This window comes from Scyliorhinus torazame, chromosome 17 (assembly GCF_047496885.1).
Source record: "Scyliorhinus torazame isolate Kashiwa2021f chromosome 17, sScyTor2.1, whole genome shotgun sequence".
In the NCBI taxonomy this organism is placed as follows: domain Eukaryota; kingdom Metazoa; phylum Chordata; class Chondrichthyes; order Carcharhiniformes; family Scyliorhinidae; genus Scyliorhinus; species Scyliorhinus torazame.
In genome coordinates this window covers 147,917,719-147,943,731 of record NC_092723.1, presented here as the reverse complement: position 1 = coordinate 147,943,731, position 26,013 = coordinate 147,917,719, and the positions used below count along the sequence as shown (strand labels likewise).

At 44.9% G+C, this 26,013-nt stretch overlaps 1 protein-coding gene across 11 annotated transcripts in view; it reads right to left on the bottom strand.

Moving 5' to 3' along the window:
- Window positions 1-26,013, bottom strand: part of rbfox1 (RNA binding fox-1 homolog 1) — a 2,508,969-nt gene that overhangs the window by 1,518,154 nt on the left and 964,802 nt on the right. For all 11 annotated transcript variants that reach the window (XM_072481254.1, XM_072481261.1, XM_072481255.1 and 8 more), the window contains one exon: window positions 2,742-2,789. Coding sequence is in view for 2 of the 11 variants with exons in the window: in XM_072481249.1 (XP_072337350.1) it covers window positions 2,742-2,789 (48 nt within the window). In the remaining 9 variants the exon portion in view is untranslated. The remainder of the gene's footprint in view (window positions 1-2,741; window positions 2,790-26,013) is intronic.

The window sequence follows — 26,013 nt, the reverse complement described above, 5'->3', positions numbered from 1 at the left end:
ATAGTTAATGGCCCTGTCACCTTGCTCTACATGGGAAATGTCAAATTTGATAAAGTCAGATGTTCCCCGGAAGAGGACATCTGTTACCTTTCAAATGCAGGAAAATACAGCTCCCGAGGTGACATCGCACACATCTCCTGTGGGTGATAGAGACGTTCTGGCGCTACAAGGATTGAAGAACATGCTGATCTTCATCTCTACTCTGTGGAAGGTCGACTAGGACTTCACGTCTTCCTGGAGATGTTAATACAGGTGGCTAATTGCTTCTGTTGTGAAGAGTTATCTCTCATGCACTGATCTTCTGACAGGCCCCAATATAACCATTCCACCTTGTACATGGAGTGCACCTCCTGCATCACTCACCTGTCTTTCTGGCTCTCTGCATCCCCTCTTCCTCCGCCATTACAATATTAAACAGTGGAATGCCCAATAGCAGAGCTCCTTTGGACTTCTGAACATGTTGAGGGGATTGCGGGGAGGTCAAAGAAAATCTCAAGTTCGGAGACTCTTAGGTCAACAAAATTGCACCATCTTTTTAAAAGATGCAAGGTGGAATCCTACGGTGCTTGCAAGATCCTGATTGCCAATTTAGGACTGAACTGAGGTTTTTTTTTATTTATTCACGGGATGTGGGCGTCGTTGGCTGGGCCAGGATTTATTGCCCATCCCCGAAGGCATTTAAGAATCATTGCTGTCAAACGATGAAAAAAAAACATCTGGTGCACTAATGTCCTTTAGTGAAGGAAATCCGTCAACCTTACCTGGTCTGGGGTGACATGTCGGCCAGACCAGGTAAGGATGATGGATTTCCTTCCCTAAAGGACATTAGTGAACCAGATGGGATTTTTTCATGGTTTTATTAGACTTTTAATTCTAGATTTTTATTGAATTCAAATTCCACCATGTGCCATGGCGGGATTTGAACCCTGGTCCCCAGAGCATGACTCTGGGTCTCTGGATTACCAGTCCAACGACGATATCACTACGCCACTGCCTCCCCCCTGAACAACAGTCTGAACTGGCAATTCTGTCAAGAGGGATCCCAGAAAGTAAGTAATAATTTAATTTAGATTGCGGCCACTGGCATACTAAGATTGCCATGCCATACATCCCCTATCACCTGAGAACAGACCTCACTCAGACCTTTTCGCTATTGGGACCCTGCCGGTTTCCATTCCGATTCCCTGGTCATTTTTAATGAGACCCCCCTCATTTTGAGATAAACAAGGCTTTGAGATCATCAGTCCATGTACCTCCTGACCAGCTGCTCATAAACTATACCCGGGTCCGCATTGTATCTCATAGTTTGTGTGATTTAAAACATTTGAACAAGATCGATCAGGAAAAGTCATGCCATTGCTTCACGCTACTCCCTGACCTTCAGTTGCCCTGAACAGATCCTCGATCTATAAATCTATCCCAAATGTGGTTTTGCACATTAAAATCAGATATACAGCGTTAGTAATATTGTACGTTTCTCATCAATACAGGTTTCCTAATTGTGGTGTTGCCATTTTGGCAAAAGTAAATCACTCTCGTTCTCGAATCTCATGTAAAAATCCCAGCATTGCCATGTTTTTGAAAGATTGTGATCTGCAAGTTACCAGAAAAAAATAGTTTTTCTGGCACACCCAGTATGAACGGTCATATTTTAAATTTTGCACACTATACTGTATGTGAACTTCCCTGACGTTAATCGTCAGACATAAAAAAAGAACATCTGAAGCAGAGTTGAGAAAACGGCATTTTTACAATTCTTTGTAACTCTTCCTTCTGTGACACTGCATTATGCAAAGGATGAAGCTTATTTCTAATTTTCTGGTTGCTATCGATTCACCTTTTTTCACTTACCCAGTATTTTCATTGGTGAATACAACCCGATTACACTGTTTGTATGACATTTATTGTCACTGCTTTTGGCTGTGATCTTTTAATATTTAAACATCAGGGGGAGTAGGAATCTGAAGTGGTACAATTAGCTTTCTCCTCACACAGCTGAAGATCATGCACAAACTGCACTGGAGAAATTAAGAAAACAATTCCTGCTATATTCTAACTGTATGAAGCCTAGCTTTTCCAGTTTCTGCTTTGAATGTCTTAAATGGACATCGACATTCTTCCACAATTTTGAACCCCATTCTTACATCAATCCAAATACATCAGAGTTTGACCACAATTTGATGGATTATAGACACTATTAAATTCCCAGAAAGGAATTAGACCAAAAGAGTGATAAGACACGAATGTAGAATATTCCTTATTCAATAACATGTTGAACAACATATTTACTAACCTGCGCAGAGAGAAAGTGGAGAGATACAGGTATATTTCTCCTGAAGGTCGGACTAACTTATTCACAATACCTACCTTATGAATGCTGCTCTAATGAAATTAATGCGCTTTGCTTCCCTGTTCTTAAGTAATGTACAATGTTAACATATCCACAGGCAAAATTCAATATCCTGTAACCTCCAGCAGCATCAGTTAAATCCTCTAGGTATGTTTATGGTTCCCTTTTCTGCGATAATGGGATAATTAAAATAAAGTTTCTGTGATCAACTTAGCAAAGGCAAAGCAGTCTATGCAAATATTGAATTGCCAGCAGAGATACCATTTGTACTCCTTGCATGACCAGGTTCACTTCCACTAATTACACATAAATATTGTGGTCTGACTTGTAATCTCAGCAGGGAGTTTGGACGATTAGAGGCTAGAAACAACGCTGAAATGTTTGTACTCACTGTGTTGTTGTCTTTGTCTGCACAGCTATTGCACTCTGCCTTTGGATCCTGAAATCAATAACAAAATGGATTAGCAAACTTGGCAAAGGCAGACTATTGTAAACCGCGTTAGAAACAAGCTACAGTCGGTTCAGTAAAGGTAAATGAATATTTAATTGGTTAATGAATATTTATCTGAACAGTTTTGGAGCCAGATATGTTTCTTCAGACCCAGAGAACAGGCAAAACTAATATTTTGAAAGGGAAACCTTACGGCAAATGTGAACAAATTGCGAAAAGAAAATGTTGCAGATTGTGCGATGAACTTTCTTAAGAACATGTAATAAAATCCATTGAAAAAGAAGATTTAATTGACTATAATCTATAGTCTATAATCTATATCTGCAACCTCCAAATATATTCTTAAGAAGAAAATAATCACATCAAGGCAATTACTAGTAGCACTTAGAAGGCAGAATTTTAACCTGATGTTTTCCTCTGAGTCGCTGTATTTTAATGAAGTTCAGAAAGATTCGATTTATCATTGAGGTTAAATGGTTACTTGATTCGGGTGAATGATGCTGCATGGATTTTCACCAACTTACTCAGCCTTTACCAGTAGATGGCAGCAAGGAGTTACATATGATAGCTTGCTCTGTGGTGAAATTGAACCTGGCGTCGGAGGGCACCAGTAATGTGTTTAGTACTTAATTATATTTATAAGCATTTTTTAGTCAAAATTCCCAAAGTGCTCCATAGTTGGAGAGGAGACCATTAAAATTAGAACTTCAGCTTTATTCTGCTGACTAAGTCCCACGTTTTCATTCATCACTGTATGTTTTTGGGTGCTTTAAATGCGAATATTTTACATAGCAACAAGCAAATCTTCCAATAGAATTTTATTGAAATGTCATGAAAAATCATGTCAAGTCATGCACCAAAAGAGATGTTTATTACTCATGTACAATGAATAGATTCTGTTGACAGATGGAATGTAGTGTAGAGTCTGCTTTGTGAATCCTCACCCTCCACAAGTAAAAATCGTGGCTTAATTGTTGCTAAGTAACTATTTTAATTAGCTCTTATGTTTCTGCTATATTTTAGTGAGCAGATGAATTCTATCATTGTTCCTTCTGGAGATCTTAACTTTTATCTGAATTCCGACAGATTCCTCAAATTTTGAAAACAAATATTCACATATTTTAAGCACAAAATGGACCGATGTTAGATTCTAGAATTTCAGAGAGGTTTCAAATTGTCCTGCTTTTTTGAATTTCTATGAAATTACACCTCTCAACGTGCAACAGATGGGAACCATAGAACCATAGAAAAGTTGCAGCACAGAACAAGGCCATTTGGCCCATCTTGTCCATGCCAGCCCAAGGACACCCAAGTGCCCCTTCTAATCCCACCTTCCTGCAGCCGGTCCATAGCCCTGTAGCTTACAGCACGTAAAGTGCAGATCCAGGTACTTTTTAAAAGAGTTTGGGGTCTGCCTCCACCACCAACCCAGGCAGCGAATTCCAGACTCCCACGACCCTCTGCGACCAAAAAAAACTCTCCCTCATGTCCCCTCTGCACTTTCCGCCACTTACCTTGAATCTATGTCTCCTGGTTCTAGAATTCTGCATGCAGGGAAACAATTTTATTCTCTCCACTCTAACTTTTACCCTCATAATTTTGTACAGCTCAATTAAGTCACCCCTCAGCCTTCTTTATTCCAAGGAAAATAACCCCAGCCTATCAAATCTCTCCTCGTAACTACACTTTTCTAGCCCAGGCAACATTCTTGTAAACCTCCTCTGTACTCTCTCCACAACAATTACGTCCTTCCTGTAATGTGGTGACCAGAACTGCACACACTACTCCAGTTGGGGCCTCACCAATGTTTTATACAATTCCAACATTATATCCTTACTTTTATATTCAATACATCTGCCAATGAAGGACAGCATTCCATGTGATTTCTTTACAACCTTATCTACTTGAACTGCTGCCTTTCGGGATCTGTTTACTTGTACGCCAAGATCTCTCACTTCATCTACTCCTCGTAGTATATTCCCATTTATTGTGTACCCCCTATAACTGTTTGACCTCCCTAAATGTATGACCTCATACTTCTCGGTGTTAAATTTCACCTGCCAGTTTATCAGCCACTCTACCAACCCATCTATATTATTTTCGAAATTATAGCTATGCACTACACACTCCACCACTCAGCCAGAAGGTCGAAGGCGACAGACGTGTCTCCTTCAAATAACCTCCTCCCTGCCATATTTTCTCTCCGGGGAGATGAGAGTAGGACGGAGTACAGCCACCCGGTGCCTTCAGAGGCAAGGCCCAAGGCAGCAACAGAGGCAAGTGGATGACCAGACAGGGCAAGCTAGATCGCTCGTCTCTCTTTACTGGAATATCGGTCCAGTTGTAATGATGAATATCAGGCCCTCAAACACTCTACATGTCATTCCTCATGCCCCCTCCTGCTTTCATGCAGAGTCCATACACCCCTCATACCACCATTCTTCGTATAACCCCAAGTCTTCTCCAATGCCCCTCACACAGCATCCACCATTGAAAGACCTCAGGAGACATGTCTTTGAAATGGACATTAAAAGAAAAAGCTTCTAATAAGCGACTGGAGCTGTCATTCAAACATACTTCCTACTGAAAAAGTCTCATTCAGAAAACCCATTCAAAAAATGTTAATTCCCTCAAGTGGTCAATCTGTTCTAAAAACAAACATTTATTCATGTACCATGTCAAAGACAGATATATATTTAATAACCTCCTAAAGCTGTCAATCAAACAGCCTGAACAGCATCCTAATAAAATAAATGCTTGTATAGCAATTGAAAATCAGCCAAGCATTCACGGTGGGCTCTGCCTTCGTAACAAAGTCAATACAGTTCACAAAAGTTGAACATATTGAAATTGCAAGAAAAGATGGCTATTGCCTTTACTCAGCTACTCCAGGCAGTCAATCAAAGCACTCAAAAAGAAAATGTCAGTATTTTTCTTTGTGAAAGGTGTAGAGCAGTGTTTGTTTACTTTTAAAGGTCTGTGAACATTTAAATCTTTTCCGACCAAGACAAGTAAAGTTCCCGACTGCTACTTATTCAAGGTTTGACTGCATAATAATATTTTCCCTCCTGCAAAATGTACTTTAATGCATCTCAACACTTACACAATGCAGATCAACTTGCAGGGTAAGGTAGGTGGATTGGTGATGCTAAATTGGCCCTCAATTGGAAAAAAAATAATTGGGTACTCTAAATTTATTTTTAAAAAACATCAACAACAACTTACATTGCAGGACAAAGCCTTATAATCAATCACTACAAAAAAATCACATCTAATTTTCAACTATTGACTATTAAAGCAGAAAGAACAGGGGGCGGGATTCTCCGATATCGGCGCGATGGCCGCCGACCGGCGCCAAAAACGGCGCGAATCAGTCCGGCATCACGCCGCTCCAAAGGTGCGGAAGTCTCCGCATCTTGAGCGGCCGAGCCCTCACCTTGAGGGACTAGGCCCACGCCAGACTGATTTCCGCCCCGCCAGCTGGCGGGAAAGGCCTTTTGTGCCCCGCCAGCTGGCGCGAAACTGACTTTGCGGGGTGGCGCATGCGCGGGAGCGTCAGTGGCTACTCACGGCATCCCCGCGCATGCGCAGTGGAGGGGGTCTCTTCTGCCTCCGCCATGGTGGAGACCATGGCGAAGGCGGAAGGAAAAGAGTGCCCCCACGGCACAGGCCCGCCCGCGGATCGATGGGCCCCCATTGCGGGCCAGGCCACCGTGGGGCCCCCCCCCCCCAGGACCCTGGAGCCCGCCCGCGCCGCCGTGTCCCGCTGTCCCAAAGGTGGTTCAATCCACGCCGGCTGGCGTGGGTTGACAGCGGCGGGACTTCGGCCCATCGCGGGCCAGAGAATCGCCGGGGGGACCCCGCCAACCGGCGCGGCGCGATTCCCGCCCCCGCCGAATATTCAGTGCCGGAGAATCCGGCAACCGCCGGGGGCGGGATTCACGCCAGCCCCCGGTGATTCTCCGACCCGGTGGGGGTCGGAGAATCCCGCCCAGGGTTTTTATTGTAAATCCACCAATGAAAGAATTCCAGGAGTAGGTGGCTGTTTCTTTTTGGTTCTCTATTTGGAACTGGGGTCCCACTGGTTAACAACTCTGAGATGTCATGAACCACTTATTCTGAGAGAAGAGGCCCCCAACTCCACAGAAACTGCAGAGGGATTTGGATTGCCCACATTTCCCACACCCTTATCCCAAGCAGCAAAAATTGCCCAAAATGAGATTGGGGGTTGGAATTCTGGAACCAGGCCTCGCTCACTACCTTTAGAGGGCTCCCAAGTTGGCTTGACTCTGCAAAAATCCGAGCCTTATTCTTCAGGATAAAGTCTGTCGCTTTGTCACTTACTGTCAGTAAATGGCAATAAATAGTTTTATACACTGATGACTCAGTTAAATTCTCTAAATCTGATCAAGAAGTCTCACTAGAGAGCACTGATTACTGTAATTGTGCCAGGTATGTATATAGCTGGCAGGATCATTAACGGTGGTCAGTTACCGGCACAACATTGTATCAGTACCCGTGTTGGATGCTGCACCCGTGTTGGATGCTGCATGGCTCTCCCTCTGAGTCAAGAACAGAGAACCCTGGAAAGATTCAGCAGGTCTGGAATCATTCGTAAGGAAGAAAGCAGAGTTAACATTTTGAGTCCTTTTGGCCCTTCGTCAGAACTGAAGAGAGAGAGTGTGTGTTAGATTTTAAACAATAGCTGTGAGAGATTGCAACAAAAAGTAGCAACTTTAAGAAGAAAAGACAGATGTCCTGGTGTGGGCGGGGAGAGGGTTTACACTGAGGCAATACAAGTATGGGACATATTAAAAAGAGGGGTTAAGATGGAGGAGAAAGATTATAATCTAAAGCTGCCGGACTCAACGTCGAATCCCATGGGCCGGAAAATGTCCAATCGGAGGATGAGCTGTTGCTCCTCCAGCTCGCGCCATACATTGTGCCTGTTCTGAAAACGTGTCAACACTTTCTGACAGTAACGCTAGTTGGATTATGAATAATATATTCAATGAGTTATTTAATGAGGTAGGTGAAGGTGATGCTGAAAACAGCTGAGGCAAATAATGAGATGTCAAGTGCTTCAGCTTGGGCTAGGAAAAGACTCAAACAGCGAATTCTGTCAGGAGGAACCACAGGAATTTTCAGAAGTATGACATTAAGAGATTTGATCTTTTCTGCAGAGTGACTGTGCGGTCGTCTCACACTCCTTTAAAAAAAACGTCTCCCAATGTTGAGCAGCATTAATAAATGAGTCATAATGAACATAAATGAACATAAATTGATAAATGTTCAATAACACTCATCCTTCACCGGCAGGGATGTTTTGTTTTATGATAAAGCCATCTATTTTGATGGAAATTTGTTTGCTGTGAGTGAGGGCAAAGGGCTAAAGTGCCATTTATAGGGAGTTAGCTGCTCGCAGGCAATTGGGATTCAGAAGTAGAAGTAGAAGACGATAAGTTACAATGTCAGCTGGTGAACTTTCTACATACCTTAATTGAGAAATTACCATCAGCTATCAGGACTGAGGTGAATGCCAAATTGAAGAAAAATGCTCATCTTTAAAGAGAAGGAAAATTCTGGAAGGCACATCTTGATCTGCTGAAATTTCGTTGTGAAGAGCTGCTGATGGTCACCATTTGTGATCCACACTTCCACTGCTCCGGGCGGAACAAAATCAAAGTGAGGACAGGAGGCCATTTTGGCCATCAAGGCTCTTTGTTCCTTGGTCAAAATAGACTAGCAAAGACATGAGAATTTCAATATAATGTTTTTAAAATGCACCAACTGCCATAATATGGAGAATGCAGTGAAGCAAAATCCCCATCCACAGGGAAAACTACAGGAATGACCCTTTTACAGGAGAGTGCTGTTGTACAGTACTCTATGTTAATAAAACCTCAAAGGGTTCATGTTTGTTCATGTTCTTAGAACTGTGCCACTTTTCATTGATAACTATTACAAAAGGCTTTCTTGTTTTCTCTCGCACAAGGTATGTTAGAAGGGTCCAAATTGCAGGAATCATGGAGAGCACTGTTACTTTCATAATACTAATGTTTTGAAAAACCTCAAGCATATAATTGAACAGCACAAGTGTCCTTACAAAACTTACAACCGATCCCGTGACGGCTATGGAGGTTTAATGACTTCTCAATGGTGATGCAATCTTGGCAGAAGAGAGTGCCATCTTCCTGGTATAAGTCTGAATCCTGAGATAGTTTCAAATCCCAAGAATGGGTGGGTTGGTTGAGCATGGTTGGAAAATGCAAACTTTAAACATGTCAACAGGCGGGTTTGGGGCCGAATGATCAATCCACTCTAAAGAATCTGTCACAACAAGAGTTTAAGGAGACAGGGTACATCATTTTTATAGGCTATTATTGACTTATTATAGATGTATATCCTGAACTTTGGGATTCATGAAAGATAAGCAGGCTTAATCCATATGGTAAGTGCATTTACGGAACTGTTTGTGGGCAAGAAGGAGCAGGAGCATTTTCTTCAAGTCCAATAAAGTTGCTTACTTCTTTCCCCGTGATTGGCTGACTACCCCCAACTCCTACTTCCAGGACATCTGACCCCAATTTCCCCCTAATGGCCTGGTGCAATCACTCCCCAATCTCTGATTCCTCCTCCCCCTATCTTGCCAAGCTGTTAACAGCTGAAGTTCCCATCTAGAAGGCTTTCCCCCCCTCCCTCAACTCGCTTCCCATAAATATCTGGGCTTTGATTTCTAAAACTGGTTTTGTGAAGCAGAACTGCCTGCAAATAATGTGTACATTATTCTATGTGTTCTCCATATAATTCATAGAATCACTTCAGTGTAGAAGAAGGCCAACCAGCCCACACCCCCCACCCTACTCCTGTAACCGCCTGACCTGCACATCTTTGAACACCAAGGGGCAATTTTAGCATGGCCAATCCACCTAACCTATCTTTGGTCTGTGGGAGGAAACGGGTGTGCCCGGAGGAAATTGGCACAGTGGTTAGTGCTGTTGCTTCACACCTCCAGGGTCCCAGGTTCAATTCCCGGGCTTGGGTCACTGTCTGTGCAGAGTCTGCACATTCTCCCCGTGTCTGCGTGGGTTTCCTCTGGGTGCTCCGGTTTCCTCCCACAGTCCAAAGATGTGCAGGTTAGATGGATTGGCCATGCTAAAATTTCCCTTACTGTCAAGAAAGGTTAGGTGGGGTTATTGGTATAGGGTGGAGGTGTGGGCTTGATTAGGGTGCTCTTGGGGCAGCATGGTGGGGCAGTGGTTAGCATTGCTGCCTCACGGCGCCGAGATCCCAGGTTAGATCCCAGCTCTGGGTCACTGTCCGTGTTGAGTTTGCACATTCTCCCAGTGTTTGCGTGGGTTTCGCCCCCACAACCCAAAGATGTGCAGGCTAGGTGGATTGGTCACGCTAAATTGCCCCTTAATTGCAAAGAATGAATTGGGCACTCTAAATGTATCTTATTTAAAAAATAGGGTGCTCTTTCCAAGGGCCGGTGCAGACTCGATGGGCCGAATGGCCTCCTTCTGCACTGTAAATTCTATGATTTTATGATTCTATGAATATCCATGCTCTACGGGAACAGACAGTCACCCAAGGCCGGATGTTAACCTGGGTCCCTGGCACTGTGAGGCTGCAGTACTAGCCACTGTGCTACCATGCTGTTCTGCTGGGCTACTGATTCCTGCGTGATGATAGTAAAGTCACAATTGGCCTTGGTATCCCAGACAGGAAGAGGGATACAAAAATCAACAAGGGGTGATGTTTCAACCGGCTTAGTGACATATTGACAATACTGATGTAAAAGAGAATTGGGCCCAGATTTCATGTTACCTTATGGCTAAATGGCTTGGCCATTCTCAGCGATGTAGGTGTGCACAATGCGAAAGCAAAGATAAAATGGCAAACCCATGCAAATCATTGATTAGACTGTGTGGTGAATGTATTACTGCTACCATTCACCATTGTATTACATTACATTACGTTGTATTCTGTTGATGCCCTTGTGGGCTCCGCCTATGGCCCACCATTGTATTACATTACATTCCATTGTATTATTTTGGTGCCCTTGTGGGCTCCGCCTATGGCTCCGTCCCCTCGGGGGAGGTATATAGATCTGCAGCCTGTAAGCGGCACTCAGTACAGAGCAGTCGCAGGCAGGCACAGTTCGAGCTGATTAAAACCACTGTTCACTTCAACTCTCCGTCTCGTGTGAATTGATGGTCGCATCAGACTGCAAATATTAAATTGTTTTGGTAATTCTACTTTCAGAAAGGTATCAGGGCCATGGAGTGGAGATTAATCAAGGTGATAGCGGAGACGCTTTTTGCTCAGATCCCATGGCTACTGAGTCCATTTAACTTTCATATCTCCTCTGTCACCTTCATTGAATGGGGTTGGACCAGCCCCTCAAGGTACAACTTCTGTTCCTAATCTAGCTTCTCAACCCCACTACCACCGCCAGCCCCCCCCCCCCCCCACCCCACCACCACCTCCCTCCACCCCTCCCCCAGGCATTCCCTCTTCATCTGGGCTGCGGGAATTGTTCTTCTGCGAGTGGGGAAGGTTAAAGGAAGATTAAATAGAAGCATTCAAAATCATGAAGGGTTTTGAAAGAATAACTAAGGAGATCCTGTTTCTACTGACTGAAGCATTGGTAACAAGGCGACACTGATGGAAGGTAATTGGTAAAAGAGCCAGAGGTGAGGAGAGGATTTATTTTTAACACACGGGGTTATGATGATCTGGGAAGCAGTGCCTGAAAGGATAGTGGAAGTAGACTCAATAATAACTTTCAAAAGGAAATTGTATAAGTACTTCAAGGGAAGAAAATTGCAGGTCTCCAAGGAAAGAGCAGGGAAATTAATTGGAAACCTCTCCCAAAGAAGCAAGATGGGCCGTAAGATTTTGTGCTGCCAGATTCTCTGGAGGGAATTTTAAACAGTCATCCCAAAATCATAATCATTGAGAGGCGGGTTCAATTGGTTAAATTTCTGAAACCTGACTCCAACTTGCCGTGAACGTGCCTTCATCTCGTTTAATTGCAATGGGTTTGGGGTTATCTGAGTAAGCTGCTGTGGGGAGATGGATCCATAATTATAGGGCGCAATTTAACAGAAACATTTCTAAGTGCATTTTTTGGTGCGTTTGGCAGGTGTTTCTCGATGGCCTCGTGCGCGAGATCGCGGCCCACGTTTAATGACACTTAGTGGCGAAAATGAGCCCCTACATGAACTTCACCACTACTGGCTGTTGCACCGTGTGAGTCACCTAACTTGTGTCCCAGCATCTCGCTGCTAACAAGGGGGAGCTGATTTTAAACTCTCCCTCACCATTCACTCCCAGTTAACACACAAGAATGGCAGCACGCAGACCTGCTCCTCGCTTTGGGGATGCCTACCTCGCCAGGCTTCTCAATGCCGTCTATGCGAGACGGGATACCCTGTTCGTCAGAGGGGGTCAGAGGAGCAGCAGTAGGGTCAGCAATGCCACCAAGGTGGCCATGGAAATGGCTGTCAGCACGGGCAGCATGACCAGGAGGACCACCATCCAATGTCTGAAGGCGACCAACGACCTCCATCTCGCTGCAAGAGTAAGTTACCACTTCTCTCCTGGCATCACTTCCCCATGCCACCCCTCATATACCCAATCCACCCCCTCCCCCCCATTCCACTGGTTGAAACCTCGTAACCTCCCCACATCAATGTTCATGCTTCTTCTTCAGAAACCACTGGCACCCACCAACACAACCCCTTCATGTCCAGGTATGCTGCCCACACATGCCACCTGCTATAGATCATCCAGTAGAAAGCATGTGGCTAACAATGCCCTCTCTTTTTCCCCACAAGGGAAGATAACCCACAATAAACACAAGAGGGTCAAGATAGGGGGTGGAGCCCCAGAGATACGGGTCCGCACTCCCATGAGGTACGGGCCCTGGAGATCACGGAGTTCAATGAGGGGACAGCAGTCACCGACAACGAGGTTGACCTGCACCCCAGAGGAGAGGACCCAGTGCCCCTTTACCCAGGTGACCTGTCTCAAGTGAGTTTCTCATGTCAAACAAAATGATCCTTCCCACTCACTGACCACATGTCCATCAAATCGCAGGATCTCCACCTGATGGGGCCAGGCCATCCTCTAGTTAACCCCCCCCCCCCCCCCCCCCCCCCGCCCCCGCCACCCAAGTGACCACCTTGGAGGAGAGCTCCGAGGAGACCACAGGCGAGGTGTGACTGCTTTCACCCCACACCTTCCACCAGCGCTGATGGGCGGCATTAGTGGACAGGCTTCTGGGGCACAACCTAGTGAACACCATACAGTTGCTGATGCACATCAGGTGGAGACAGGAACATTCAAGGTGGTCTGCAGGATCCCAGGACTCAGCTGGGTCCCAGTCAGATGCTGAGCCTCTGGACAAGGTTGTCCCAGAGCTGATGCAGGTGACAGAACACAGCCGTGACACTCAGGAGGGGATGTCAGGTACATTTAAGCAATTGAATAGCTGATTGGAAGAGTCTCAAAGGCTTTGGTTGCAGGAGATGTTGCTGACCATCCGTGGCCTCAGACGAGGCCACATGTCACTCCTCCTCCTCCTGCATGCCACCCACTGCTGGGCCAGGTTGTGGAGGGAGACCCTCTGGGGGGTGTACCAGAGACGTCCAGGCATCTGAACCGCATTTTGAGCAGTCTGATGCACCACTCAATGACAACATAGGCCTTATTGTATCAGGTCTCCGCTTCAGTCTCAGGCCTCTGCTCGGGCCAGGACCTCAATGGGTACCCCTTGTCCCCCAAGAACCAACCTGCCATCCCAGGGTGGTCCTCGAAGACGTCAGGGATCGCCAAGTGACCCAGGATGTAGCTGTCATGCACGTTCCCTGGCTATCAGGTACAGATGCACATTATACAGAGGTGTAATAGCACACAATCTGAACATTCAGGGAGTGGAACGCAATCCTTTCAATAAAGGGCACTCCCTAATCCCACGGTGTGGATGCCATCTATTTCCTCCTGCAACTGGGGCATCCCGGCGATGGCAGAGAATCCTGCAGCCCAGTATCTTGGCGCACCTGGTCCAGCTCAAAGATGATGTGGCTGGTTGTCCACCCACACGGCCCAATCTCACCGGAACCAAATGCTGGCATCCACATATTCCAGTGGTACTCAAGGTGCAGTTGAACATCCTTGACTTCCAGCGTGTTTAACCCGCAGTGACGTGCCAGCTACATGCAGCACTCACCACACCTGCAGCAAAAACATCAGCAATTTCCAAAAGCATTTCTTCAACAGCGTCATCAGGTGGCCCATTTGGAACAAATTTGTGCACCAGTTCTCGCAGTGTCTTCGTGCTTCAAACTGGATTGTCTTCTGGACTCATACATCCTCCTGAGCCTGGCTGCTCACCTCCTCCCTTCTCCTCAGCAGTCATTGCGACAGCTTTATGTTTTTCAAAAAGTGTACGATATGACGCCCGTGTGATTTCTCGCTGGGGAGTTGGGTGATTCCCAAATCCTCATGGTTGAATATCACCCATAATATCTAAGTAGGAGACTGTGGCGCCAGACTATGGTAGCTATTTGCATTTAACTGTTGGCATCGAGATTCCCAACGTTCGGGAAACTCGGCAGCTAAAGGGAGTCAGGAGCTGCCAGGTTCAACTGTAAGTGCTGTACTGTTTGTGGCCGTAAAGGTGCAGGAGTGCTTCATACCACTCCTCCAGCAAATCCTGTACAGATATCAGCCTATCACTTGCAGTCAGACTCCCTCTTACTGCCAGACTCCCTCTTACTGCCTCCTCTCATGGCCTTCCCCTCTCTGTAACCACCTCCAGACCAACCATTGTCTACAAAATCGGTTTTCCTTCAACTGAAATCTTATGCACTGTGCCTCTCTTCAGCCCACCATTGAAGATATTGTTATGTATAGAATGTTTTATCTGACTTGCCGTACTTTGCATGCATTTTGGACTCGCAGGATCCATGTTTTTTCATGGGTTTGACTGCAACCACAATGAAGAGCAGTTGCAATGTTCATGGTGGCCATGGATAATCATTTCAAATGGCCAGAAGTTTCAGTGATGTCTTTAGAAGTTTCAGTGATGTCTTCCGTTACTGCTGAGAATACAATTCATAGGTAAAGAGAAATGTTCAGTCGTTACCGGTTACCAAAACAACTTGTGATAGGCATTGAACCTCAATTTGTCTAGCAGGACTTCGAGAATATTTTGAGACGTAATGAAATTCATCACATCAACTCCGCACCATACCACCCATCCACCAGTGGATTAGCAGCGCGATTTTGTCAAACCATGAAATGCGTGCCAAGATCTTCACAAGGACATTTCTCAATTCAAAGGCGCTTGGACACATTTCTGCTGACACACGAAACACGCCACACGCTACAACTAAAGCATCTCCACCATTCTTACAAATGGAGCAGCAACTGCGCACTGAAACCAACAGAAACACGACTAGCTGTGCAAAGTTAACAGCAGAGCCAAGTGGAAAAAAGATCACAAAGATCAAAGCCAAGAATGTTTTGTTCGGGACAAGAGGTTCTAACTCGTAATTATGCTACTGAAGCTAAATGGGTTCCTGCTTCTGTGATTACTCAGACAGGACCCGTTTCGTACACAGTCCAAACGACCAATTACCTCATCTGGTGGAGACACATTGGGAATCCAGAGTGTTGCCAAGTCTCAGTATACTATTACGGATCGGGGTTTAGAGAACCCCAAAGTGTATCATGGAGTTCACCTGACCCACACCCCAATTTATTATGGGCCAGGGTTTAGGGAACCCCAAAGTGTATCATGGAGTTCAGCTGACCCACAACTTTTAACAGATTTTGGTTACGGGAAGCACAAGGGCCCACTCTACAGGTGTGATGCAACAGAGATATAAAGTACTTTTAAAACAAAACAATGTTTATTCTATGAATCCATTCAAATTTTATAAACACACAGTAAACATCTTAGCAACTATCAACTCAAATACTCCCCCCAAAGAATACAGTAGTCTATAAGTAACCCGTAATCTTTCCTAGCAACATCGAGAAGACAAATACCCTCTTTAATAAAGACAGCAGATTTAAATTCTCTACTGAGAGCAGTTATCACTTTTAAATTAGCAAGTGGTCTGAAGACATTCTTTTCATGCAGAGAGAGATCAAAGTTGCACCTTGTTTTGCTGGATGCAGCTCCAACTCTGAATACGAAACTAAACACACACTGTAGCTGCCAGCTCAAAAACGAAAGCAAAAACAGACAGACAGCCCAGCTCCAACCACACTCTAACATCACTGCAGTAATTTGATAAACATCCATTTCTTAAAGGCACATCCACTACAACTATTTGATAAACACCCATTTCTTAAAGGTACTCTCACATGACAATACATCTCTGGTGGAAGAGCCTGATTACGCCTCTTCCAACAAGCCATCTCCAAATCAAGGAATCCCGACTCCAGTCTCACCTCCTCAGTCTTGCTCAACTGAAGTTGAAGTTATCTCACCTTCACTGGCATTGGATAAAATTTCAAATTCAGCTACAAATCTAAATTGACATCAGTCCCCAATGAGCATTACTCTGTAAATGCACAGAAGTCCACCCGAATCAACATCGGCAGAGAAGTTCTCCTGAGCATTTATATTATAGTTAAGGTGAACTTTTTTGTTTGAGGCAGTCTACCCTCTTTCCCTAGTTCATAAAATATTTTGCTGAACCAACATTTTGCAATAAGGGGAGAGGACTATGTTATGTTTTGTACGTTTTATCTGGCTTGTCGCACTTTACAAGCCAGATAAAATGACATAGGCCTTAGTGAGGCGAGACATTCCCGATGATGGTCAATGACAAGCCACCTCCACCGCCAGAAAACAGGCCGCGAGGGCCGGTAAATCCCGGCGAGCATCTATTTCCATCAGAGTTCTTTTGAAATTCTGATGCTGGCGAAAAGAGTTTAAAACTCTGGCCTTAACTGAAGGATTCCTAATAGTGAGTTGCGCTTCTAGGGATAGAAGAGATTTAGATTCAAGACTCCAGAGTTCAAGAATGTTCGAACCAGCAAAGATCTGACCCCAGGTGGCTATGTTTAAGATGTTAGCAACACCGGAGTTGAACTGGGAGTCTACAACTGTGGGAGAAGTGAGGAGATTTGAAGGGAAAACCTTCATGATGGTCCTTGTTATAAATAAATAGTAACCGCGTTTACATTTGCAAACCTGCCGACAGTAATTATTGGGCAGCCAAGGTCCAAAGACCTTGGGTACTTTTATAAGAATTATTGGTTAATTCACTTCTGTTGTCATTCTGGGGCACGTACGAGCCCAGGGTGTCAAAACACTACATTCATTTAGCAAATATCGTACTTTTCGAATTCTAACAAAAACACGTTGCTGGTCTCTATCGTAGCACCTATGAGAAACAATGATGGAAGCAGAATATTTAATCACTTTTAAGAGAGAAATAGGTAAATGTTTGAAAAAGAAAAAGAAAATTAAAGGTGGGAGGGAGGAGCTCCATGCCATAAAGTGGGATCTGATCCAGACCGTCAATGCCTCAGAGGGGATTCTCTCCAGCCCCGTTAATCTATTGATCCAGATGCCACTTTTTGAAGCCCAGGGAAAGTAATTGGACGTTGAGGTACCCTCTCAGCACTGGGCTTACCTCAGCAGCAGCCACCTTTCTGCTGAGGCGACCGAGGTTTCAACAGTTGACAATCCTCAGATTGGGCCAGCAATGATATGGTGAGCTCGGAGGCGGCCAAAAAGGAGGCCACCTCTGAGAACATTTCTCTTTCTCCACCGAGCAAGTCCGGGCTCGGTACTCACATTCTACCTCGAGTCCGAAAGCCTGGAGAAAAATACCAGCGTTACTTTCCAAGATGTACGTAACCTCCATATTCTCGCTATCAAAAAGCACCACTTTGCATTTATCTGTATTAAAAATCATCTGTCAAATTACACAAATATATCGCTGGGGTTTTGGGGTGATATAGCTACTTTAAATAATAACTTTCCGTAGAGGCAAGATTTATTCTGAACATTCTTAGCCATCTGCAAAAAATACTTTCTTATGACTAGGAATTACTGTCAATTCTTTAGTTTATTCACCATCTATATGATACTACCTTTTTAAGTTGGGTGAAACATAACCACCTTCAGGTTCGCGAAACATGTCCCCTCCTTTGAAATATTGCGGCTACCATGTAAAATCAGTCAATCCCACAATGCCCCAGTTGTCAAGGATCTTGTGCATGAAGAAAGTTGCAAATCAGCCAGATTCCTTGATTCACCTTTGCTATCGCCAGCATTTAAATGTCCAGTTTCACACTAGAAGTATTTGTTGGTTTAGTACAGGCCCTTCGGCCCTCGATGTTGCACCGACCTGTGAAACCACTCTATCTCTATCCATATCTCTATCCAATGACCATTTGAATGCCCTTAGTGTTGGTGAGTCCACTACTGTTGCAGGCAGGGCATTCCACACCCTTACTACACTCTGAGTAAAGAATCTACCTCTGACATCTGTCCTATATCTATCTCCCCTCAATTTAAAGCTATGTCCCCTCGTGCTAGACATCACATCCGAGGAAAAAGGCTCTCACTGTCCACCCTATCCAATTCTCTGATCATCTTGTATGCCTCAATTAAGTCACCTCTTAACCTTCTTCTGTCTAACGAAAACAGCCACAATTCCCTCAGCCTTTCCTCATAAGATCTTCCCTCCATACCAGGCAACATTCTGGTAAATCTCCTCTGCACCCTTTCCAATGCTTCCACATCCTTCCTATAATGCGACGACCAGAATTGCACGCAATACTCCAAATGCGGCGCACCAGAGTTTTGTACAGCTGCATCATGACCTCATGGCTCCAAAACTCAATCCCTCGGCCAAGAAAAGCTAACACACCATACACCTTCTTAAAAATCCTCTCAAACTGGGTGGCAACTTTCAGGGATCTACTGTACATGGACACCGAGATCTCTCTGCTCATCCACACTGCCAAGAATCTTACCATTAGCCCAGTACTCTGTCTTCCTGTTATTCCTTCCAAAATGAATCACCTCACACTTTTCTGCAGTAAACTCCATTTCCCACCTCTCAGCCCAGCCCTGCATCTTATCTATGTCCCTCTGTAACTTGTAACATCCTTCCGCGCTGTCCACAACTCCACTGACTTTAGTGTCATCTGCAAATTTACTCACCCATCCTTCTACGCCGTCCTCCAGGTCATTTACAAAATTGACAAACAGCAGTGGCCCCAAAACAGATCCTTGTGGTACACCACTAGTAACTGGACTCCAGTCTGAACACTTCCCATCAACCACCACCCTTTGTCTTCTCCAGCTAGCCAATTTCTGATCCAAACTGCTAAATCACCCTGAATCCCATGCCTCCGTATTTTCTGCAGTAGCCTACCGTGGGGAACATTATCAAATGCTTTACTGAAATCCATGTACACCACATCAACTGCTTTACCCTCATCCACCTGTTTGGTCACCTTCTCAAAGAAATCAATAAGGTTTGTGAGGCACGACCTACCCTTCACAAAACCGTGTTGACTATCTCTAATCAAATTATTCCTTTCCAGATGATTATACATCGTATCTCTTATAAACCTTTCCAAGATTTTGCCCACAACAGAAGTAAGGCTCACTGGTCTATAGTTACCGGGGTTGTCTCTACTCCCCTTCTTGAACAAGGGGACAACATTTGCTATCCTCCAGTCTTCTGGCACTATTCCTGTAGACAAAGATGACTTAAAGATCAAAGCCAAAGGCTCAGCAATCTCCTCCCTAGCTTCCCAGAGAATCCTAGGATGAATCCCATCCAGCCCAGGGGACTTATCTATTTTCACACTTTCCAGAATTGCTAACACCTCCTCCTTATGAACCTCAAGCCCTTCTAGTCTAGTAGCCTGAATATCAGTATTCTCCTCGACAACATTGTCTTTTTCCTGTGCGAATACTGACAAAAAATATTCATTTAGCACCTCTCCTATCTCCTCGGACTCCACGCACAACTTCCCACTACTGTCCTTGAATGGACCTACTCTTACCCTAGTCATTCTCTTATTCCTGACATATCTATAGAAAGCTATGCCAAAGACTTCTCATGTCCCCTCCTGGCTCTTCATAGCTCTCTCTTTAGGTCCTTCCTAGCTAACTTGTAACTCTCGAGCGCCCTAACTGAACCTTCATGTCTCATCTTTACATAAGCCTCCTTTCTTCCTCTTGACAAGTGTTTCGACTGCTTTAGTAAACCATAGTTCCCTTGCTCGACCACTTCCTCCCTGCCTGACAGGTACATACTTATCAAGGACACGCAGTAGCTGTTCCTTGAACAAGCTCCACATTTCCATTGTGCCCATCCCCTGCAGTTTTCCTCTCCATCCGATGCATCCTAAGTCTTGCCTCATCGCATCATAATTGCCTTTCCCCCCGATATAACTCTTGCCCTGCGGTATATACCTATCCCTTTCCATCACTAAAGTAAACGTAATCAAATTGTGGTCACTATCACCAAAGTGATACCTCCAAAGCTATCACCTGTCCTGGTTCATTACCCAGTACCAAATCCAATATGGCCTCGCCTCTCGTTGGCCTATCTACATACTGTGTCAGGAAACCCTCCTGCACACATTGGACAAAAACGGACCCATCTAAAGTACTCGAACTATAGCGTTTCCAGTCGATATTTGGAAAGTTAAAGTCCCCCATAACAACTACCCTGTTGCTTTCGCTCCTATCCAGAAGCATCTTTGCAATCCTTTCCTCTACATCGCTGGAACTTTTTGGAGGCCTATAAAAAAACCCCAACAGGGTGACCTCTCCTTTCCTGTTTCTAACCTCAGCCCATACTACCTCAGTAGACGAGTCCTCATCAAACGTCCTTTCCTCCACCGTAATACTGTCCTTGACTAACAATGCCACCCCTCCACCTCTTTTACCACCTTCCCTGAGCTTACTGAAATATCTAAGGTCCACCTAGATACCTGCAACAACCATTCCTGTCCCTGCTCTATCCATGTCTCCGAAATGGCCACAACATCGAAGTCCCAGGTACCAACCCATGCTGCAAGTTCACCCACCTTACTCCGGATGCTCCTGGCATTGAAGAAGACACACTTTAAACCACCTCACTACTCTCAACCTCCTGTATACTGGAGCTACAATTCAGGTTCCCAATCCTCTGCTGAACTAGTTTAAACCCTCCCGAAGAGCATTAGCAAATTTCCCCCCAAGGATATTGGTCCCCCTCTGGTCCAGGTGTAGACCATCCCGTTTGTAGAGGTCCCACCGACCCCAGAATGAGCCCCAATTATCCAGAAATCTGAAACCCTCCCTCCTGCACCATCCCTGTAGCCACGTGTTCAACTCCTCTCTCTCCCTATTCCTTGTCTCGCTAGCACGTGGCACGGGTAACAACCTGAGATAATAACTCTGTTTGTCCTAGATCTATGTTTCCACCCTAGCTCCCTGAATTCCTGCCTTACATCTCTATCACTTTTCCTACCTATGTCGTTGGTATCTATGTGGACCATGACTTCGGGCTGCTCCCCCTCCCCCTTAAGGATCCTGAAAACACGATCCGAGACATCATGCACCCGGGAGGCAACACACCAACCGCGAGTCTCTCTCGTTCCCACAGAATCTCCTATCTATCCCCCTAACTATGGAGTCTCCAATGACTAATGCTCTACTCCTCTCCCCCTTCCCTTCTGAGCAACAGAGACAGACTCTGTGCCAGAGTCCTGTACCCCCTGGTAAGTCCCCCCCCAACAGTATCCAAAGCGGTATACTTGTTACTAAGGGACCGACCACAGGGGATCCCTGTACTGACTGCTTCCTCCCAGCACCTCTCACCATCACCCATCTATCTTTATTCTTCAGAGTAACTACATCCCTGAAGCTTCTATCTATGACCACCTCTGCCTCCCGAATGATCCGAAGTTCATCCAGCTCCAGCTCCAGTTCCCTAACGCGGTTTCCGAGGAGCTGGAGATGGGTGCACTTCCCACAGATGAAATCAGCAGGGACACTGACGGCGTCCCTCACCTCAAACATTCTGCAGGAGGAACATTGCACTACCTTCCCTGCCATCCCCTCCAGATTAAAAAAAGAAAAAGAAAGAGCTTACCTGTTATTCACTCCCCTTCTCAGCAAGCACTCACTCAGCAACCCCTGCGCCCCGCACAATAACACCTGCGGGAAAAGAAAAGAAAAAACTACTTACCAGTCACCAGCCAATCCCTCACCTGCAGGATGTGACATCACGGTTCAACTTCTTTCTACTTCTACCTGCCATCGAGCCTTCCTCTTGATCTTTACAGCGGTTGTTTGGTTTTTTTGGTTAGAGGAGGGGGTAGGGAGGGAAACACTGAAGAAGTGTTTGCCATAAAGTTGGGAAGTTCGAGTCAGGAGAGTTCCCAACCCGGCAGACACGTCTCCATTCTAGCAGCCTGAACCCACCATATTTCAGACGTGATGCGAGATGGAGTTGGCCCCTCCATCTCCGGTGGCAGTTCTAAGGTGTACAAGGAAGTGGGCAACTGCCGAGGCTGGTGGGTTAGAAGGCCTGCCTTGATTCTCTGGGTTTTCATCCAAATTGCAATTTCCAGCTGTTCAGCCCTTTAACCCTCACCCCTCCTTCCCCCTTCACCCCCAACACTCCCCATGTAACCTCTGTGGCAACCAAGTCCCCTTGCCTCCTCAATGTCCCTTCCATGGCCTGCCTACATCCCCCATACCCACACACCCAGTATTCACCATAGAACTAGTGAGCTACATATTTACAAAGAGAGTACAAAGTCCATTCTGAAATCTGTTTTGAAAAGACTGCTGCATTTACAACTGCATAAAGGTGTCCAAGAAAGCCATTTTAGTCTCTGTAACAGTTTATTTCATTTCACACCTCTCAATCTTGCCTAAATAAACATAATGTAGAGATGCCGGCATTGGACTGGGGTGAGCACAGTAAGAAGTCTTACAACATTGCGCGACAATCGCCAGGCAGGAATGTTCCCTTCCAGTCGGGGAACACTTCAGCAGTCAAGGGCATTCAGCCTCTGATCTTCGGGTAAGCATTCTCCAAGGCGGCCTTCAGGTCGCGCGACAACGCAGAATCTTATAGCCAAGTTCCGCACACATGAGTACGGCCTCAACCGGGACCTTGGATTCATGTCGCATTACATTCACCCCCCCACCCCACCATCTGACCTGTGCTTGCAAAATCCTACCAACTGTCCTGTCTTGAGACAATTCACACCTCTTTAACCTGTTATCCCCTACTCCAGTTGCTCCCTCTGGACCTGTAGACTTAATTACCTGCAAAGACTCGCATTCAAAGTATCATCTTGCATCTTTGACTTTGTCGATATATATGTTTCTGGAACCCACCTCTTCATTCACCTGAGGAAGGAGCAGTGCTCCGAAAGCTAGTGATTCAAAACAAACCTGTTGGACTTTAACCTGGTGTTGTCAGACTTCTTACATCTAAACATGGTTATTGAAGAAAACAGGTAAAATATAGCATAACTTATCATAACCATATAAAAATGTCAATCAATCAAAGCCAACACTCCCCTTGAAAATTTGTGAAAACAGACCCCTGCAAGGATTATCCACTAGTGAGTCTGGGAGCTCACGCAAACAATCGTAATGAGGCCAATGTGAATTGCATTAAATAAACAGATGGTCAGACAATGGTCTAATTATGAACAGTTGGCTGGACTTATATGGCTCACTAGTTCTATAGTGAGTGAGGGTAGGAGGGCAATGGAGGGGGCTTGGGTGGTGTGGAGAGAGCATCCAAGTTAGGGTTCACAACTCCTTGGAGAGGACATGAACCATGTGCCCTTGAGAAGCTGGTTGAACTCCATGAACATTATGAGGAGTTTGAGCTCCCTACCTCCACAATGGAGCTGGCTAGGTTGTGAGTGCAGGATGTGGGCTCATTACCCGCACGCTTATCCCACGCTGACAAATATTGGGGGTGAGAATCCCAGAAGCAGGTCTCACTCGCCATTTGTAAAGACATCTGGAGTTGGCCTAACAGCGAAAATCTGTCTCTTTGTGTCAGATTCTCCTGGTTCATCTTATGGTTACCTACGGACAATATTATGTATACCATAATATTACTGGACATTGATTACCACAAAAATGAAAAATTCTGATTGTGAAATCCCAAACTTTAATTGTGTATCTGCTTTCCATTCTGCAAAACTATATTTTAAATTTTTCACTGAAATAAAGAAAAAATGAATAATGTGAAAAATCACAATTTTTTCTTCACTTTTCTAGGTGATCTGGAAATTGTTGTCAAACCATGCTGTGTAAAAAAATATTTTCTGAATTTACTGGCAGGAACCCCCGAGCTGTATTGTTAAAAATACTAAAGCCACATTCCAAAGACTTGACATCACATTCAAGGATGACTGCGCATTTGCATCAGTACCTTCTAGAATCCAAGGGCATTAGGTGGAGCCAACCAGTTTGCAAAAACTCACCTGGAACAATTGGCTTGAAGAAGTATGAATGGGGGCCACCTCTTATCCCATGAGCAAAGCATCCAGACAATCATTTGGGTACTCAACTGGGTGCAGACAAGCCCTTAGACATAATCCCTTGGAAAACATGAGAGATGAATTGCCAGTCATAACCTAATCAAGCTACAACGTGGAATACACTATCCATGACCATAATTGGGTCACTGGTAAGTTGAGAGAGGGTTATGTGACAAGCCAACTCATTTTGTGTTTTCATAAATCTGCCTGCCAATTTAACAATCCATGTGCTGTAGACAGAGATTTTTAAAATGACTCAAGTACGCAGCTGCTATCTTCAGAAGAGCAGATAAATCATCGGTCTAAATCTTTAAACTGCCTCGCACTAACCCAGAAGGACCATTGAGTTCAGACTGAAGCCAACCAAGTCACCAATCTTCAAGAACCGTCTGCGCTTCAAAATTCTGGGCTTTAAATTGCTTAATCTATCCTCCCACTCTGTGATCTACTTGTGTGTGTGTGTGAATTCGGCGTGTCAGTGTGTGTGCGTGTTTGTGTGCCTGTTTGAGTTTGTGTGAGTGGGTGTTTGTGTCTGTGTGTTTGTGTCAGTGTGTATATGAATGTCAGAGCATTTTTATTGTTGTTATTACCAGGTTAAGAGGGGCTGGTTTAGCACATGGCTAAAGAGCTGGCTTTTAAAGCAGACCAAGGCAGGCCAGCAGCCCGGTTCAATTCCCGTACCAGCCTCCCTGAACAGGTGCCGGAATGTGGCGACTAGGGGCTTTTCACAGTAACTTCATTTGAAGCCTACAATAAGCGATTTTCATTTCATTTCATTTCATTCAAATACAATAAATACTATTCTCCTTTCATTTTCAAAAGCACAAGGAAAACTGTCTGTCTGTGTAATTAATAACTGCAGCGCATAAACAGTGAAACACTCAACAAAGTGGCTGGCATTTCCATTTTCAAAATTCTATTCCAGTCAAGCAAGGAGTGGGAAAAGAGGCAAGCCACTTGACCCCTCCTCACCTGATCATAACAAAATGCAAAATATAAAAATGGCAGCAGCAAGAATGAGACAGTGAAAATGTTCTACCTATACAGCAAAGCGTGAAGTCAGCCTCAAACTACAGAATGTGTAACATTACAGAAATGATAAAATTCCCATTAAAATGACTCCATCCAATGCGTCAGAAATCCTGTTGAGGCAAACAGTGTTAATGCTGAGCCCATGAAACTTGTAATGTTATTACCAAATCCCACTTCAATTAAATGCTTCTATGTTGTTCTATATTTATTATAAAAATGTCTGCTCGAAATGTGTTCATAAATTAAGATAAATTGCTTAATATTTTAGACAACATGCAAAAAATGTCTAATGAGAATTTTTCTACTTAGATGATTTGAATCGTTTAGTTTAATCCCTCGAGCTCTGGATCTGATATTCATTTCAGTCTGATTGTACATTGCACGGTGCATTAAATATTCGGCAGGATAGTTATGAACAGATGTTCAAAACTTTGGACCACCATAACCTACTTTGAATCAGGCACATACTCAGCCTGGGATAGGGCAGGGGCACAGACTTCGTCTGGAATGGGGAGGGTCACAGACAGTCTGGGATGGGAGGAGGGGCACACACTCAGTCTGGGACAGGAAAGGACTTGACAGTCTGGGATGGGGAGGGGCACAGACCCAGTCT